The sequence below is a fragment of the Caenorhabditis remanei genome, chromosome II, assembly GCF_010183535.1.
Source record: "Caenorhabditis remanei strain PX506 chromosome II, whole genome shotgun sequence".
Taxonomy (NCBI): domain Eukaryota; kingdom Metazoa; phylum Nematoda; class Chromadorea; order Rhabditida; family Rhabditidae; genus Caenorhabditis; species Caenorhabditis remanei.
The window spans coordinates 4,357,377-4,370,730 of NC_071329.1; the positions used below are offsets into that span (position 1 = coordinate 4,357,377).

At 40.3% G+C, this 13,354-nt stretch overlaps 3 protein-coding genes and 1 pseudogene across 4 annotated transcripts; 1 reads left to right on the forward strand and 3 right to left on the reverse strand.

Annotated features, from left to right (window-relative positions):
• Positions 1 to 12: 12 nt before the first annotated feature.
• GCK72_004479 (uncharacterized protein) lies at positions 13 to 3,125 on the reverse strand (the record flags this gene model as incomplete). The annotated part of the gene is made up of 5 exons (XM_053724699.1): positions 13 to 358; positions 614 to 855; positions 2,394 to 2,580; positions 2,624 to 2,913; positions 2,958 to 3,125. 5 exons carry the CDS (start codon positions 3,123 to 3,125, stop codon positions 13 to 15), a joined length of 1,233 nt encoding a protein of 410 aa, XP_053588893.1.
• GCK72_004480 lies at positions 2,415 to 4,229 on the forward strand (annotated as a pseudogene). The gene is made up of 3 exons: positions 2,415 to 2,485; positions 2,912 to 3,128; positions 4,002 to 4,229. Coding segments are annotated over exons 1-3 (516 nt in total).
• GCK72_004481 (uncharacterized protein) lies at positions 3,979 to 7,642 on the reverse strand (the record flags this gene model as incomplete). Its single annotated transcript, XM_003100989.2, has 5 exons — positions 3,979 to 4,315; positions 5,236 to 5,510; positions 5,770 to 5,956; positions 6,003 to 6,310; positions 7,487 to 7,642. 5 exons carry the CDS (start codon positions 7,640 to 7,642, stop codon positions 3,979 to 3,981), a joined length of 1,263 nt encoding a protein of 420 aa, XP_003101037.2.
• Positions 7,643 to 8,262: 620 nt separating this feature from the next.
• On the reverse strand, positions 8,263 to 9,091 carry GCK72_004482 (uncharacterized protein; the record flags this gene model as incomplete). Its single annotated transcript, XM_053724700.1, has 2 exons — positions 8,263 to 8,602; positions 8,988 to 9,091. 2 exons carry the CDS (start codon positions 9,089 to 9,091, stop codon positions 8,263 to 8,265), a joined length of 444 nt encoding a protein of 147 aa, XP_053588894.1.
• Between the last annotated feature and the right edge of the window lie 4,263 nt (positions 9,092 to 13,354).

Sequence of the window (13,354 nt, forward strand, 5' to 3'; positions counted from 1 at the left end):
ATTCAAATAATACTAATAAAAATAATATTTACGAGGAGGGACTGTCGGAAAATCTGGATCGTACTCGTCACCATCAAGCTCTTCATAATCCTCCAACTCTTTTGGAACTTGTGGCGGTGGCTCTGGTGTCAATTTCTCGGTTGTGTATCGTGTTACTGGAGGTTGTGTAGTTCCAGAAGTGACGGTATCAGTCGGATTGCATACCGGCGATTCGGTGGATGGCGTTAGAACTTGTGATTCTGGAGGTGGGGTGGGTGTCTCGGGTGTTTTGGCAAGGGAGCACAAGTTGTTCTTGTTCACATAGTTGGGGTCACATTGGGATACTGGAAGACTTTCAGCCTTTTTTATTATCTCGATTCTGGAAAACAAACATTGAAGATTTGCTGAGCTGTGGGACTATTTTTCTACTACTTCAGTCACCCAATTTATCAGTTTTCAACCCGAAAAGATTTCCAATTCCGGCAGTTTATTCAGGCCGTTTAAATTTTCGCGGTTTCACTACTTTTAACTAAGAGACCCGCAAGTATGTAGACGCGCTTTTAATCCAACCCGAGGATGTGCTATGCAACGATAATAATGCAGTTAGAATTTTAAAAAAATCTGTACCACTCACTCTGGACCCAGCAAACACAAATAATTGTAGCCCGTATTCCACTGTTTACCAAGCGTCACACACGCAATTTCTCTTTGTAACGGATGAAATTGATCCCAATAAAACCGTCCGTTAGGACGATATTCTAATCCATCCTCCAATTGTAAATAGAGAAGGAGCATCCATTTTTTGTCTTCAGATGACAGTGAGTTGTATCTTTTTTCAATATCCAATGCGATTTCATGCAGAGTTTTATTCCAAACCTTAAAATATTTTATCTCTATACACGGTCTTCCACACTGCGAAAAAGAACTGCAAGAAACGTAAAGTCGATTTTTTCACGTTTTAATTCAATTCTTGTATTTTTTCCACTGAAAATGCAATATTTTTTAGATTTTCAGACGTCACAATGGATGAAAAAAGTGTCCCATCCATAAGAATAGTATAAAATTAAGTTCTCTATCGAATAAGCCAAAAAATGTGAATTTTGGTAAGAAATAATTTTGGTAAGTAATATTATCTGTCAGAAAACGATAATTAGAGATCTTGGATTCCTGATAAGCCCCAAACTTGACTTCAGTGATCATTGGCACAAGGCCACCAACTCAGCTAAATTCCTTGTCTCCAAAATATTCACGAGCTACAGTAGTAACGATTCAAAAATCATGACTCTTCTGTATAAAACTTTCATAAGACCAGTTCTTGAGTACGGTACAGAAGTAAGTAGCCCGTACAAAAAATGCGATATCAGGGCAATAGAATCTATTCAAAATTCGTTTACACGCCGCCTCCTCAGCAGACAGATCGGGAGGTATCTTACTCCGTCTGACCCGGACTATTTATCAGCCAATCAACGAAACGCCAAATATGGTCTCGTTTCTCTGGAGCAACGCAGACAAGCAACAGACTACAAAATGATTATCAAAATGCAGCTAGGCAAAATTGATATTAACACTGATGACTTCTTCACGACCAACACATTCACTAAAACACGCAGTAACAACACATTCCACTGGAAAGCAGGAAAAACTAAAACTAGGCGCAACTTCTTCACTCACCGCACACTTAGCCGCATTCCCGTCAGCTCTGACCGACCGTCTATCTCATTGCACTCTTTACCCAATTGACCACACTACGATATCTCTTTCTTGTATTATGTTAGACACTTAACATCTCGATTAACCCTCGCTAATGCTTATACTCTTGATATTTCTGTTTTCTTTTCTTTCTTGCACGATACTTGCGATCGTATTCAATAAATAAATAAATAAATAAATAAATAAATTGACTTTTTTGATACAGAAAAACCGATTCTCAGAAAAATGAGATTTTCATCAATTTCAGCCAATATATATGTTTTCTGAAAATTTTAATAGTTTCAGAGCCTTCTCAAGAACATTATGTGCAATTGTTATTAGAAAATGTTTTGTGCCAAAAAAGTTATACTCATTTTTCTGAAATGCGGTTCTCCTGTATCAAAAAAGTCAATTTCTCTTTAATTTTACACTATTCTTATGGATGGGACACTTTTTTCTTCCATTGCGAAAAATCTAAAAAATACTGTACTTTCAGTGCAAAAAATAAAAATGAATTAAAACGTGAAAAAATCGGCTTTACGTTTCTTGCAGTTCTTTTTCGCAGTGTGGAAGACCGTGCTATAGTCGATTTTCTGGTGCCGCTACATTTCACAACTGCAATGTTTTGCTACCACTTGAGGTTTTCTTATTTGAATCCGGTTGCGAACCATCATAGTTGCAATGTAGAGAGTTTCTAAACGTCCGGGGGCCGATTTCCTACTTACCATCTCATACATGTTCGCGATATGCTGTTCAGTTGCAATTTGTCGTCTCTTCTCATTCAACGCACTGATAAACATCAATTGATCGGAGTCTGGTAGATCAGAATTCGAGCAAAATCCGTCTTTATATTCAAAGCCGTTTGCACAGCTTGATTCAAATGGAGCGCAGCTCGGAAGTGACAGCTCCCCGCTGAAATTTTTTTATTCGCCAGAAACCTTGAAAAAAAACTAACCTTGGACTAAGCAAGCACATTACCGTGTAACCTTTTAGCAACTCATTTTCTGTTTTTTTAGCACATCCAATTATAGTTTGCAATGGGTTTAGGTGCTCGAAAAATTTTGATTCCAGGTGCCGGTCTTCTTCTTTCTTTGGACAAGAATCCTTGAGAAACCAAATCGCTATGTCATAAAGATTCTGGGCACCATTTGTGTAATTGGTAGCCACCACGATACGCCAACCGTTACTTTGAAGAGCTGATAGACTATGCTGTTCAGCAATATCTTGTAGTTTTTTGTTCCAGACCTAGAATACCAGTTTTAAATAATCGTTTTTTCACTAACACTCACCAATTTTTGCATATTGACTGTGTGATTCGCAAAGTTGTGTCGTTGAATGTTCAATCCGTTGATGAAATTCAGTTGTTCCCTATCGAAACCATTGGAATTTGGAGTTGCCGCGTTGATGGATTCAAGCAAGAAGATGCTGATAACTATGAACATCATCTTTTTGAGCATGTTGTGTTTGAATTTGATATTCAAAACTAAACTGATCGATTTCACAGATTTTTTTCTTAAATTTTGTAAAATTATCAAAATGACCTTTGCCCACGTTGGCCACATTGGAATTCCAGAAAAATTCTCAGAGTTTGATGACTTGGAGTTCACGTGAAAAATTCTTTTTCAATTATATTTTTTAAAATTTATTTGGGGGCGAAAAATATAATTTTAGAAAACAGAAAAATATCATAACTATAGGGTACTTAAATAAGGTCTGCAAGTACAATAAAAACTTTGATAGAAAACCAGTCTGGCCATAAAATCGGATAGGGCTTTAAAATTTTAGTTGTTCAAAAAAAAATGGAAAAAACTTGTGTCATGGGAATAATGCTCCATCATTAATTCCACAGCTGGTAACTTTTTCTTCGTGTCGCTGTTGATGTAAATTATTAATTGGGAATCGATTAGAATTGGAAGATAGAAATCCACCAATCGACCAACAGAAGTTACTCGTATACTGGACGTTTTACTCCACCGTCCTCCTAAAAAAATAAAGTTTCGACAAGGATTTTCAAAAAAAAACATTTCGCGTGCTGGAACACACAAGCGCATAAAGTTGTGGGCGGGACTTAAACTGCAAGCGGCGCGGTTCTTTATTTGAAAAAAAAACAACTGGAATTAGAACCGCGCCGCTTATTTAAACTTGCAGTTTAAGCTCCGCCCACAACTTTATGCGCTTGTGTGTTCCAGCACGCGAAATGTTTTTTTTGAAAATCCTTGTCGAAACTTTATTTTATTCACAGTAGACATGTGAGTCACAAAGGAATACCCAAGAGTCACCACCAGTCAACAACACTTCATTAACATAGTACTAATAAAAATAATATTTACGAGGAGGGACTGTCGGAAAATCTGGATCGTACTCGTCACCATCAAGCTCTTCGTAATCCTCCAATTCTTTTGGAACTTGTGGCGGTGGCTCTGGGGTCAATTCCTCGGTTGTGTATCGTGTTAGTGGAGGTTGTATTGTTCCAGAAGTCACGGCATCAGTTGGATTGCATACCGGCGATTCGGTGGATGGCTTTGGAACTTGTGATTCTGGAGGTGGCGCCGATGTTCTGACGATGGAGCATAAGCCATTGTTTTCTACATAGTTGAAGTCACATTGGGATCCTGGTTGACCTTTAGTTCCTTCTACTTTCTCGGCTCTGGAAAAAAGACGTAAAAGTGCACTTAATGACTAGAAAGACTATCATGAAATTTGCTAAAAAAAAATCACCGTGATTTCTATAATTGCGTAAAGCCGAGGGACTAATTTTCTCCTACTTCAGCCACTCAACTTACAACTTTTCAATCTGATTTTACGTAGTTTTCTTCAGATCGTCTTTAGTAATTGCTGATTTCAAGTTCAGACACTTTTTTTTAATTCCTAATAAGAATCTGCCCGGATAAAATCCTTCTTGATCAGAACTGTCCTATTCGGAGTGGTTACAAATCAGAACTGACCAAGGGATACCATTTTAAAGCTAATAGATCTCCAATTGGTAGTCCTGATTTGTACCAGTTTTTGTACTAATCAGAGATGGTTTTACGGGTAGCACCACATTCCGAAACTACAGTAAGTCATTATTTTCAACTACGAGACTACTTCGAACAAGTATGTAGATGTGCTTTTAAAGAGGGACTGCGCTATTCGAATTGAAACTTTTTTACATGAATCGACGCAGATTTAAGACTAGACAATAAAATTCTCTTGAAGGTAGGTCAAGAAATTTGTTTCAAGAAAGTTATGAGCTGTCAAAGTTGTCAAATCGCACCTTCATGGTACACTTTTCCGTTGAATTTTTGTTAGAAATTTATTATGCTTTCACGTGCACCATGAAAAAATTCAATGAAAAATTCAACGGAAAAGTGCAAAAGGTGCGATTTGACAACTTTGACAGCTCATAACTTTCTTGAAACAAATTTCTTGACCTACCTTCAAGATAATTTTATTGTCTAGCCTTAAATTTGCGTCGATTCATGTAAAAAAAGTTTCAATTCGAATAACGCAGTCCCCCTTTAATCTAACCCTGTAAAACAATAATAACACAACTAGAATTTTTGAAAAAGTCTCTGAACCACTCACTCTGGACCCAGCAAACACAAATAATTGTAGCCGGTATTCCACTTTTTATCAATCGCCACACACGCGATTTCTCTTTGTAATGGACGAAATTGTTCCTTGTGTATTTCAAACGCCACGTTGTAGAAATAAATTTCTTCCTTACTGTTAGGATCATAATCCAATCCTTTCTCAAAATCTACAAACTCAGTCATCCGCCATTTTCGTTTTTGAAGTATCCGTGAGTCGAAGTGCTGTTCTACATTCAACGCGATGTCATGCAGATTTCTATTCCAAACCTGGAAATATTTTGTCTTTTTAGTTATCGATTTTCTAGATTCGCAACATTTTGAAACTGCGGCGTTTCGCAAACACTTGGGATTTTCTAATCTTTTGGAAATTTCAAGCTTTTCCAACATGATGAGAGCACACGTGAAACCGATATAATCGACAACTGACACTTTTCTCAAAGCAATAATCAAAAACTGTAAAGTTGCGAAACGTCGCGGTTGCAATATTGACAGTTTTAAAACGTCGCGGAGCCCATTTCCCACTTACAAACTCATACATATTCGCGATATCATCTTTAACTGCAATTTGCCGTCTCTTCTCATTCAACGCACTGATATACATCAATTGATCGGAGTCTGGTAGATCAGAATTCGAGCAAAATCCGTTTTTATATTCAAAGCCGTTTGCACATGTTGCTATAGATTGAGGGCAGCTTGCAATTGGCAGCGTTCCGCTGAAACGATCTATATTTGGCATACAACTTCTTTTTTAAAACGAACCTTGGTCCAAGCAAGCAGACCACCGTGTGATCTTGTAATAAATCCGTTCTTTTGGCACATCCAATTATAGTTTGCAATGGGTTTAGGTGCTCTAATCCAGGTGTGTAGTCTTTCGATTCCGGCTGCCGGTTCTCTTCTTCTTCACGACAATAGTCATTGTAGAAAATAATTCTTTTGTCGTCTAATTTCTGAGCCCCATTTTCATAATTGGTAGCCGCCATGTAACGCAAATTGGTTTGATTATGAAAAGTTGATAGACTATTTTTGTCGATACTTTCAGCTAAACCTTGTAGATCTTTGTTCCATATCTGGAATTCCGACTTTGTAAATTTGAGTTAGAAAAAATATTTGTTTGTAGGGGGAGTACGCTGTTTCCAGTAGTCTCTCTTTTTTACATGAATCAAAGCAGAATCCCAGGGAAAAGAAAAATCTGTCAAAGTCTTGTCAAAGTGCCATAAATCGCTCGTCAATAGAAATTACAATTAAAGTTTCACAAGGAAACGCGCACAACGGTTGCCACGATGCGAAAAAAGACTTGGCTGGGGGCCAAATTTGAATTCGGCACGGATACTAAGAATTTTTACGTGTATTTGGCGTATTTTAGAGACAAAGTAGATATAAACAGCGACGCGTACGCAACGCGATTCGGAAAAAAACTCCAATCTGTTTGTTGGGGGCCTTACGCCTCGCACTGTAATCTCATAAATTTCTTCAATTCTTTCTCAATTTAATTTATTAAAGGTGGACTAAACTCAACTTTGATATTTTCATAGAATGATGTATGTGTACCTGTGAGTTCATTTTCATATCGAAAAAATTTTAAAATTCGGTCTGAAACCCGCTGAGAGCGGTCGCCGGTGAGTTTGGGCATTTGTCTGGCTGGTGAAAATTGGCGTTGTGGCCCAGAAATTCGACTTCGGTCGTATGTTCATTTGTTCATTTTCGTGAGTATATTCTCATATCGAAAGAATTTTTTAATTCGGTCCATTCCCCGCTGAGAACGAGCGCCGAAACCGTTTGGGCATTTCAGTGGCCGTGGAACATTCTAGAACATTTTTCGAAAATGTTGTTTTTTCAAGTTTTCGTCGTTTTTTCTACCATTTTGTAGTGTTTCTATCAACTGTTGCCTTTTTCTATTGAATTCATTGAAAAAAGCCACAAAAATGAGCGAAAATAGCGACAAAATTTGAAGAAATCAACATGGCCGAAGTCGAATTTCTAGGCCACCGAAATGCCCAAACTCACCTTCGATCGCTCTCAGCGGGTTTCAGATCGAATTTTAAAATGTTTTCTATATGAAAATTAACTCATAGGTACACATAGATCATTCTATGAAAATATCAGAGTTGAGTTTAGTCCACCTTTAAAGTGTTTTTAAATATTAACCGAGATTCAACATGATTTTTATTTCTCTCTGGGATTCTGCGTCGATTTATTTTTTTTATTCGTCACTTTGAAAATACCGCTTTCCCCCTTTGACTCACCAATTTCTGCATATTGACGGTGTAATGATCAAAGGCCGCTCGTTGAATGTTTAGAGCGTTGATAAAATTCAGTTGTTCCCTATCGAAGCCATTGAAATTTGGAACTGCCGAGTTGATGGATTCAACCAAGAAGATGCTGATAACGATGAACAACATCTCTCTGAGCATGTTGTGTTTGAATTTGATATTCAAAACTAAACTAATCGATTTTCCAGAGTTTTTCTTATTTGTCACAAAACTATCAAGATGACCGTTGGCCACGTTTGCCACATTTATATTCCAGAAGTTTCCGAAAATTCTAGTCTTTTGGTTCACGCAAAATTTTTCTATAAAATCACAATTTGCGATTATACGTGTTTTTTTTTTGCATTTCATCAGGATGAAAATTATAAATTATTCGAATAGACAAATTTCACAAATACAGAAATTAAAAAATATATACTAAATGGTTTTATAAAGTTATGAGATAGTCTGAATTGGTTACTAGAATAATGGGTCGAAATGAAGAAAAATAAATAACTATAGAAGTCTTATAGAAGTCGAAAAAGCTGTGCAACATCTTTCATTTTCCATCTCTTATTTTTCAACCTTGAAGAGGAAAAAAGTGGAAATTTTCAGAAATAGTTCTCACTGTTGAACAGCTTAAGGGGTTCTGACGTAGATCATAATTTTTAGACGGTTCCGTATGAAAACCTATCATATTGACATAGGTGTGTGTCACAAAGAAATACCCAAGGGACCAGTAAAAGAGTCAACAACACTTCATTAACATAGTACTAATAAAAATAATATTTACGAGGTGGGACTGTCGGAAAATCTGGATCGTACTCGTCACCATCAAGCTCTTCATAATCCTCCAACTCTTTCGGAACTTGTGGCGGTGGCTCTGGGGTCAATTTCTCGGTTGTGTATCGTGTTAGTGGAAATTGTGTAGTTCCAGAAGTGACGGCAACAGTCGGATTGCATACCGGCGATTCCGTGGATGGCGTTAGAACTTGCGATTCTGGAGGTGGCGTGGGTGTCTCGGGTGTTTTGGCAAGGGAGCACAAGTTGTTCTTGTTCACATAGTTGGTGTCACATCCTGGAAGGCTTTCAGCTTTTTTTATTATCTCGATTCTGTAAAAGAAACATTAAAGGTGTGCTTACTAATTTTCTCCTACTTCAGAAACCCAATTTATGAGTTCTCAATCCGAATTTCAATTTTGTTCAGACTGATTTCAAGTTTTGAGAAAAGGGTTGAAAACCCCTTGACTCCGAATAGGTACGGTTACAAGCAGAACTGACTAAGGAATGAAGAATCGTCATGTTATAGCCAAAAGACCTCCAATTGCTAGTTCTAATTCGAACCGTTTTTATTTGGTCGGTTCCCACTCTGGCAGTTTGTACACTATTTCTAACTACGCGACCATTTCGAACAAGTATGAAGAAGCTCTTGTAAGGTAACTCGGTGCAACGATAATAATACAACTAGAAATTTTGAAAAAATCTCTGAACAACTTACTCTGGACCCAATAAACACAAATTTTTGAAAGCATTCGTTTTAATAATCGTCGTCACACATGCAATTTCTCTTTGTAACGGAAGAAATTGAGCGGAACTATGCATTCTTTTGTTAGGAGGATATTTTAATCCATCCTCTAAATGTATAAACTCAGTGATCCCCCATCTTTGGTTATAAATAGGTGTGCTTGGGACCATGTGTTCGATTATATTCAATGCAATTATCCGGTGGTTACGGATTCAGCGGCCTTTTTGACGAACAGAACGAGATTTGATACTCGAAAACACCAATTTATTCTTATCCAAGAATAAACAGTAAAAGAACAAGAGAATAATCGTAAATCAGCACAGAAAACAAACAAAAACGGGGAGAAATTACCTTAGAAAAGTAAAAACTCAAAAAGAACTGTTAATCTTGCGCGGAAATGGGCTTAGCCACGTGGCGGGATAGCGGAGCGTCGTTGCGAGTCTGTGCGTGTACCGTAAGAATGGGGTGTTGGATTCGGCGAGAATGCCCACCGGCAACTTCCCCCTCCTCTTAAATACCGGACCCCTGACCGGTGACAGCAACGGCACACTACAACTCGGCTTACATTCGACTCACTAGTCCTCATCCACCGCAGTCACTCCCCCTACTCCTTAACATATAACACTACCAAATAATAATTAATTTGTCCTAGTGACCTCAGAAAAGAAAGAAAAACTACTTGTCCTAGTGACCTCAGAAAAGAAAACAACCTACTTGTCCTAGTGACTTCAAGATCTCATTAAAACCGGTAATACTCAAACAATTATAAAACAATTTACACAATTATTCGGCTCCTTCGCCTCGACTGCTACTGTCCCCTTGGTTTCTTCGCTCTCGGCTCACTCGTCACCTCCTCCTTCAGACGATCCACCACTGGGTGACTTGGAACAGCCAGCTCCAGGTATTCGACGATCTTCTCCAGCGATCCAGACCTCAACTCTGACAATATCAATGGAGTCTTTTTCGTTCCAACTGGTGTCAATGGATCCACTATTTCCACGTTCACCGCAGTCTTCCGAGTTTTCTTCCACTGGGCCGTGACTCCTCCAACCTCATCGAATGCACACTCCATTTTGGCCGGAACGACCACCACCTCCCGAACTTCCTTGGCAATCTCCTCCACTAGGTGCATCAGTTCTTCCAATTCTTGCTCCTTTCTTGTCCACTCCACCAAAATCACTGCCTTCTCCACCTGATCCCAGTCGAACTTTTGCTTCCATGTAGAGATCGTTGCCGATCGGACTTCAAACACGGCTCTACTCTTCACATTCATTCTTTGTCCAATAAGGATAAACCTTTCCTTGATTGTTGACTTCTTCGGCTGGTTTTTCTGCAGCACCTCCTTTTTCAAACTGTCAGCGGCCTCTTTCCACTCGACTTCGAACTCCTCCACCGCTCCCGTCATGACTTTCTGCGCCCACGTTGGACAGATTTTGGCGAATCTTCGGAGCGCCTCGAGTCTTTCAGACTTTCCGAGTTTTTTCTGGAATTCCTCATCGAAGACCATCAGATGCACATCCTCCGGCGTTATCTTCTCATTTTTCGCCAACATCTTCACTGCCAAGTTTTTGGGGTCATACGATCTATCCCCGTATCCATCCACGAAATGAGCGTTTCCTCTCTTGCAGCCGCACTCTTCTCCATCCGATTTCCTGTAAAATTTCACATTATCCAATGTCAAATTCTCTTTTTCTCCTTCACATAGTTTTCCTTGTTCTACTACATTCACCACTGCCTTCTTTTTTCTGCCACGCTGTCCCCTTCTCGCGCTAGTCTCACACTTCATATCCACTATTTCTTTTGGAACCTTCCGGAGTTGCTCCCAAGGGATCCATAACTTCTCTTCTCCTCCCATGAACTGTACGCTTGCCGAGTTTTCCGTAGTTTCTACCACTCTGTACGGCCCTTTCCATTCATTCACCAGCTTCGCATTTCTCGCTCCCAATTTTTCCGCAGGAATCCTCACCATTACTCTATCTCCTACTACTGGATACTTCCTCCCAGCCACATTATGCTTCTCATCAAAACTCTCTTTCATACTCTCTCGCTCCTTCTTCATATGCTCCCTTGCTGCTTCCTGAGCCACATGCATCTGTTCAGCGTGGCGTAACTTATACTCGTCTACGTCCACCTGATACTTCCCCACCAACTCCTCCTGATCAACCTTCAGCGGTATTCTCGGATCTCTTCCATACATCAGAAAATGTGGACTCTCCCCAGTCGTCTCATGCTTACACGCATTGTATGCGAACACTGCGTACTGCAGTTTCTCATCCCACTCAGTCGGAATCAACGTAATCTTCTTCAGCACTGTCTGAATCGTTCTGTTGAATCGTTCCACTCCTCCGTTCATCCTCGAGTGATACCCTTTAGTTTTAATCAACTTGATTTTCGACATCGTCGCAATCTTCTCAAAGGTAGCGTTTGCAAACTCTAACCCCTGATCTGTCAATATTGCCTTCGGAATTCTCCCTTCTTTCAACATCCAACTCTCCAAAAACGCTTTAGCCACCGTCTCAGCCGACTTATTCGGAATTGCCACCACCCCAGCGTACTTGCTGAACAGATCCACAATCGACAACACGTATCGATTTCCACTGGAACTCAACCCGAAATCCAACAAATCCAACGCTACGATCTCCAACGGCTCACTTGCTTCAATCGGTGTCAACGGAGATGTCAATATCCGTTTGGCATTCCCGCACAGACACTGTTGACACTCTTTCGACCATTTTCCAATCCATGCCCTCATTCCTGGCCACCAAAACTTCTTCCCCAACATCGCGTCTACTTTCTCCGGATTCCAATGCCCTCCGAATGTACCTCCATGTGCCTCCAGAAACAATTCTTTCCGCTTTTCCGCCGGCACCACCCTCAACGCAGCTCCATACTTAGTCACAAACATCAATTCTCCTCCCATCATCATAAATTCCCTCATGTCTTTTTCTCCACATCCTGGAACTTCCACTTTTCCCTCTTGGTTCCCATTTTCCAATTTCTCTACGATCTTCTTCCAGCTTTCTTCTTTCATTATCAACTCTCTCCAACCTATCTCCTTCCTCTCATTCTCCTTAACTACTTCCACTACATTGATAACACGCTCAATCTCCGTTCTGGCTTGCTCATGTCCTTCTTTCATCTCTTCAGTCTCTTGCGCTCCACCTCTTGACAACGCATCTGCTACTACATTCGCCTTTCCTTTCAAATACACCATGTTCAACGCAAAATCCTGCATTTCCATCGACCATCTCAATAACCTGTCCGCCAAATTCTTCGTCTTGAACAAGCTCGTGAGTGGCTTGTGGTCGGTGAAAACTGTTGTCGGACATCCGAAGATGAAATGTTTGAACCTTCTGGTTGCAAACCACACCGCCAACGCCTCCTTATCGCTCACATGATAGTTCTTCTCCGCCGGACTCAACGATTTCGACGCAAACGCTATCGGATGTACTTTTCCGTCTTTTCCCGCTTGAGCCAACACCGCCCCAATTCCATATCCCGACGCGTCCGTGAATATACAAAACGGTCTTTCGAACTTTCTCGCTGCCTCGATGTCTGGTTGTGCTAACACCGGTGCATTCGTCAATCTCCTCTTCAACTCCTCAAACGCCTCCTGCTGCTCTTCCGTCCATCTCCAGGGAATCTTGGGAGATGTCAACGGTGTCAACGGCGCCGCAATACTAGCGAAATTCAGTACAAAATTCCGGTAGTATGCACACATTCCCAGAAACGAATGGAGTTCTTTCCTGTCCTTTGGAACTGGATACTTCTCCATTTTCTCCACTTTCTTCTCATCTGTCCTCACTCCTCTTTCATCAATGATGTGCCCCAGATATTCAACCGACTTCTGAGCAATCTTACACTTCGACGCTTTCAATTTCAGCCCACATTCCCTTATTCTCTTCAACACCTTCACCAAGTCTTTCGCATGCTCTTGTTCACTATTACTAGCAATCAATATATCATCGATATACACAAAGACAGACTTTCCAATAAGATCTCCCAACACTTGCTCCATCGCCGCCTGAAAAATCGCCGGACTCGTCGCCAACCCGAACGGCATCACTTCGAACTGATACTGTTCGTTCAGCACTGCGAACGCTGTCTTTTCCTTTGACCCTTCCTCCATCGGTATTTGCCAATACCCAGCCATCAGATCCAAAAAGGTGAACCACTTGTTTTCCCCCAAAGCTTGCAACGTCATCTCAATATGTGGTAATGGGTGCGCATTCAGCTTTATCACTCCATTCAACTTCCGATAATCCACACACATTCTAATACTTCCATCCTTCTTCTTCACCAACACAACCGGACTCGCCCATGGTGATTGACACTTTCTT